The sequence below is a fragment of the Chiloscyllium plagiosum genome, chromosome 11 (assembly GCF_004010195.1).
Source record: "Chiloscyllium plagiosum isolate BGI_BamShark_2017 chromosome 11, ASM401019v2, whole genome shotgun sequence".
Lineage (NCBI taxonomy): Eukaryota > Metazoa > Chordata > Chondrichthyes > Orectolobiformes > Hemiscylliidae > Chiloscyllium > Chiloscyllium plagiosum.
In genome coordinates, this window is record NC_057720.1 from 4,790,355 (window position 1) to 4,796,098 (window position 5,744).

Genomic DNA, 5,744 nt, shown 5'->3' on the forward strand with positions numbered 1-5,744 from the left:
GGTGTAATCCAGGTAGGTGTGGGAGTCGGTGGGTTTGTAAAAAATATCAGTGTCAAATCGGTCATTATTAATGGAGATGGAGAGGTCCAGGAGGGGGAGGGAGGTGTCAGAGATGGTCCAGGTAAATTTAAGGTCAGGGTGGAATGTGTTGGTGAAGTTGATGAATTGCTCAACCTCCTCGCGGGAGCGCGAGGTGGCGCCAATGCAGTCATCAATGTAGCGGAGGAAGAGGTGGGGAGTGGTGCCGGTGTAATTACGGAAGATCAACTGCTCTACGTAGCCAACAAAGAGACAGGCATAGCTGGGGCCCATTTCATCCTGGCTGGTACGTTTCTCAACCCCATTCTCCTGCCTCTTTCCTGTAACCCTTTTACTGACCATGAACCTATCTGGCTCAGTTGTACACATACTCAATGACTTGGCCTCCACAGCCCTCTGCAGTAATTAACTCCACAGATTCCCCACCCTCAGAGTTCCTGTGCCTGTAGTGTCTCGAGGGCTCTTATCGAGGGAACAACCTTCGAACACAATTACTTGCAAACTCCTCCAATCTTCAAAATGACTGGGAAAGCAGGAACATTAGCCCAAATCTTTGGGATTGTGCCCAGTACTGGTGCTGAACTGTGATTTGATTGATTTAATTTGATTTGATTTATTGTCACATGTACCTGAGCACAGTGAAAAGCTTTGTTTGCGAGCAGCACAGGCAGATCATAGTAAGCAAGGACGTGCAGATCCTGGAGTGAGAAAAAACGTGGACAGAGTGAGATGTCCAGGTTACACCACAAAGGGCATGTGCTCATTAAGATCAGCATTATTGAAGCTAGAGAGTCCATTCATCAGTTTAATAAAGACTGGGGAAAAAGCTGTCCCTGAACCTGCTGGTGCGTGTGTTCAATCTTCCGTATCTTCTGCCTGATGGCAGAGGTTGTAGTAGAGAGTTACTGGGGTGGGAGAGGTCTTTGATGTTGGCAGTCTTTTCACAGCACCAAGAAGTGTAAATGGAGTCCATGGATGGGAGGTTGGCTTCCGTGATGCTCTGGGCTGTGCGCACAATCTTCTGTAGTTTCTTACAGTCCTGGGCAGAGCAGTTACTGCATCAGGCTGTTACACACCTGGACAATGTGCTCTCTGCAGTGCGCCTTTAACAGTTAGTGAAGGTCCTTATAGACATGGCAAATTTCCTAAGCTGTCTGGGGAAGAAGACACATTGTTGTGCCTTCTTGACTATCACATCTACATGGGAAGACCAGGACAGGACATCCGTTAGTGTCACTCCTGGGAACTTGACGCTGTCTACTCTCTCAACCTCAGTTCCATTTCTTTCTGGAGTCGATGCTCAGTTCATTAGTTTTACCGATGTTGAAAAAGAGATTGTTCTAATTGCGCCAAATCATCAAGCCCCCTGTCTTCCTGCTGTATTCTGCCTTGTCATTGTTAGATATCTGCCCCGCCACGGTGGTGTCATGATCAAACTTGTAGATGGTGTTCATTTGGAATTTGGCAACATAGTCATGGATTTACAGGGAGTATAGCAGGGGGCTGAGGACACATCCTTGGAGGGTCTTCAGTGTTGAGTATTATCGTGGAGGATGTGCTGTTGTCTCCTCACTGATTGCGGTCTGGAAGCTGAGGATCCAGTTACAGAGGGCAGGCCCAGGACTAAGGTCTTGGAGTTTTGAGATCAGTCTGGAGGGGATGATGCTTTTGAAGGCGGAGCTATAGTCGATGAGCAGGACTGGGCAGTAGTCACTAAGGCACGTTGTATGTGATTTCTTCTTGAAGCAGGTGGGGACTCCGGCTTGTAGGTGGGAGAGGTTGAAGATGCCGGTGAATATCTCCGCCAGTTGGTCAGCTCCGGATCTGAGTGCTCAGTCGGGAACACTGTCCGGGCCCATCACTTTCCTTGGGTTGACTCCCAGGAAAACCGATCTGACGTCTGCAGCGGTGACCGAGGGAATAGGTGTGCCCGGAGCTGGCAGGGGCAGGTGGCACCATGCCAATGGCATTCTGCTCAAACCGAGCACCGAGAGCATTGAGTGTGTCAGGGAGGGATGTGCCTGTGTCTGCTATCTGGCTGTGCTTCATGTTGTATCCTGTAATGCTGTTTAGGCCGTGCCACAGGCAGCTGGAGTCTGTCTGGTTGGTTTGGGTCTCTAACTTGGTCTGGTCCTGCCTCCTGATGGCTTTGTGCAAATCATCTCTGGATTTCCTGTATGTGTGTGCGTCATCCGATTTGGTCTGGTCTTCAGTAGGGAGTGGAATTCCTGGTTCATCCAACATTTCCAGTTGGGGAGCAACTTGGATTGACTTGTTTGGCACACTGTCAGGGTTATGTCAGATAGAGAGAGTGATTAAGACTGGACCGTATAGATGTGCATGGACCAAATGGCCTGTACCTTTACTGTCCATGCTGTATAATGGACTAGCTGCTTTTACCCGGTTTTCCAAGTCCCTGTATAAACTAGTGTTCTTTCTCTTATTGGAGGGAGTTTCACTGTTTCTCCTCACTATGGTTTACAGTGATGTGTCACAGTGACGGTCCGCAGGCTTTGTTTGTCGTGGGACACCCCTTCCTCTCTCCAAGCTTCAGTCTTCAGATGGTGACATAAAACAGTGGAAGAGAAATGGGTTTACAGTTAATGAATTGCAAGTGTTACACAGGAAGCATATTTTCACAATGTGAAAGTAATCTGTCTCACATGCTATGTTCTCTCTCTCACACACTCTCTCTCGAATGTCATGTTGCTTTCCCAGAAGCTAATGCAAGTGGTTTACTCAGAAACGTGAGCACATTTTCAGCTCCTCAACACTCCCCGAGATCTCAATTCTGATATTATAAAACCCCCAAGGAGGGGGCATTTTGTTGAAAATAATTACAAGTGGGTATCCCTGCCAATCTTTGTGGCAGTATCATCCTGATGTTCTCTGAGACTAATGTATTTTCCCTCTTTTGCCAGACAGGTCATGAAACCATCTCCTGCTCCTGGGTAGTATAATTTTACTTGGTGCATTGAAAGGTTCACATGCCTCAAAGACAAGTTTGACCAGAATATTAATCATGAAACTGATTACCAGCAGCAGAGTTGAGTCTAACATGGAATGGACTGTAACTTTAACTCCTGTATCTTCTCTCCACCTCCTCCAACCCCTGTATTCCCCCCAAAACGCACAGGTATCTCAAGCAGCTGCAGATCTGAAGCAGTTCTGTCTGCAGAATGCCCAGCAGGATCCATTATTGACGGGAATACATCCAAACACCAATCCTTTCCGGCCAGCCAAACCCTGTTTGCTGTTGTAGCTAGAATGGGATTCTACCTTCTTTTGGTAAGTATTCTTCAAAACTGGCGATATACAATTGTAATTGGTATTTTAAAACTTATGTTTTTACTTTGTTCATGGGCTGAGGGTGTCACGAGCTAGGCCAGCTTTCCTGACCCATTCCAAATTGCTCAGAGGAATTTACCGATGCCTGTGAAATCATTACCATTTGTCAGGAAAGCTCCATCTGGAAGCTAAGTACCAGCGTGGTCTGCTGTACAAAATAACAAAGAAGGAGAATTACAGCACAGGAACAGGCCCTCCAAGCCTGTGCCGATTCTCATGCCCTCACTAAACTAAAAAACAAACCTCCTGCCCTTATTCAGTTGATATCCCTCTATTCCCTCCCTATTCATGTACCATCTAGTGTCTCTTAACTGTTACCAACGTGCTGCTTCCCCCACCACCCCTTCTGGCAATGCGTTCCAGGCTCCTACCATGCTCTGCGTGAAAAACTTCCCTCGCACATCTCCCTTAAACTTGCCCCCTCTCCCCTTAAACTTACGCCCTCTTGTAATTGAAACTTCAATCCTGGGAAAAAGCCTCTCACTATCCAACCCATCTCTGCCTCATCATTGTGTAGACCTCTATCAGGTTTCCTGTACTGTGTACTGTTCTTTCTGTAAAGCTGTTCACTTCATTATCCTTATTATCTAAATCTTGTAACTAAAGAAGCTGTGCCTGGGTACTTTTGTATCTAAGTTGATGCTGTAATTGGCAAAGTATAAAACTTTCACTGTTCTGACTTTATGATTCTGGATTAGTGGTGCTGGAAGAGCATAGCAGTTCAGGTAGCAACTGAGGAGCAGTAAAATTGGCGTTTCGGGCAAAATCCTTTCATCAGGAATACCCTTCATCAGACCCCACCTCTCCAACCGTAACAAGGACAGAACGCCCCTGGTGCTCACCTTCCACCCTACCAACCTTCGCATATCATGCACCACCTGACTGAGTATATAAGACTATAAAGGCTGTTCTATTCTAATGTCCTTTAGGGTAGGAAAGATTAGATTAGATTAGATTACTTACTGTGTGGAAACAGGCCCTTCGGCCCAACAAATCCACACCGACCCTCCGAAGAGCGACTCACCCAGACCAGATATGGGCCAAATACTGGCAAATGGGACTAGATTAATTTAGGATACCTGGTCAGCATGGATGGGTTTGACCGAAGGGTCTGTTTCTGTGCTGTACATCTCTATGACTCTATTCTTTATCTCAGAGTTATTTAAATGAATGAATTTCAGTTCTCTAGCTGTCGTGCTAGGATTTGACTCCTGTCTGTAAATCGCATGTTTGTAACATCTCATCTCTAGAAACACAGACATTAGTAACAAGAATAGGCCACTTAGGAAGGGGTGGTGAAAATGGGATAATGGTCCAAATGTGCCAATATTTATAGAAAGGTGGGGGACTTTATATTTCCACAGTTAGACATAAATATAATTTATGCTGCCAACGATAAAATAAGTTACAGGAATTAAAACAAAATACAGCAGATATTGGAAATCTGAAATAAAACCAAAATGTGCTAGAGAAACTGTGGGTCTGGCAGCATCTGTGGGGAGAAAGCAGAGTTAATGCTTCCAGTCTAATATGATTCTTTGGTTAGCTCAGTTAGCTGGACGGCTGGTCTGTGATGCTAACAGTGTGGGTTCAATTTCTCCGCCAGCCAAAGTTAGCATCGTCTCAGCATCTCCCCTTGTCTAAGCTGGGGTGGCCCTTGGGTTAAACCATCACCAGTTTGCTCTTTCTCTTTCTCTGTATCTCTCTCTCTCTTGCAGATCCTACGTGCTGTAAAGTAATTGTTTGCCCTTGATTTCCCTTTTTTTGCAGGTTTCTGGGTCATATATGGGAAATTCACCCTTTGGTGCATGTTCTGAAAACAATGAAGATGTTTACACTAATCTTGATTCTCAGTGGCCTTTGAACCATTGGATGAGCCATGTTGGAGCTGTTTTTAAAATCCTCTTGAAATCTGTGCCAACTTTCCTTACTTTCACTTTTGTAAATTGCCTGTTCTTTGATACTGATCTCCACCGACCTCATTGAAGCGATGAGGTGCTGTACGTGCAGTTTTAGTTGTTGCTTCTGCAAAGTCCTGTTTCTAGAGAGATTTGTACCTGTTCACTGTTTAGAGGAACATTTCAATAAAGATCTGAAATGATTGATGTATTTCGTAAAGTTAAATGGTTTGTGAACATTTACTGTATATACTCAGCGGTATGGTGCCTCAGTGGTTAGCACTGCTGCCTCTCAGCGCCAGAGACCCGGGTTCAATTCCTGCCTCAGGCAACTGTCTGTGTGGAGTTTGCACATTCTCCCCGTGTCTGCGTGGGTTTCCTCCGGGTGCTCCATTTTCCTCCCACAATCCAAAGATATGCAGGTCAGGTGAATTGCCCATAGAGTTTGGTGCATTCGTC

At 45.7% G+C, this 5,744-nt stretch overlaps 1 protein-coding gene across 1 annotated transcript in view; it reads left to right on the forward strand.

Annotated features, from left to right (window-relative positions):
- The window catches only part of LOC122554112 (guanine nucleotide-binding protein G(I)/G(S)/G(O) subunit gamma-5-like), a 27,316-nt gene extending 21,828 nt beyond the window's left edge, over positions 1 to 5,488 (forward strand). The window contains exons 2-3 of the mRNA XM_043698612.1: positions 3,176 to 3,327; positions 5,158 to 5,488. Coding sequence (XP_043554547.1) covers positions 3,176 to 3,301 — 126 coding nt within the window. The 3' untranslated portion in view covers positions 3,302 to 3,327; positions 5,158 to 5,488. The remainder of the gene's footprint in view (positions 1 to 3,175; positions 3,328 to 5,157) is intronic.
- The last annotated feature ends 256 nt before the right edge of the window (positions 5,489 to 5,744 follow it).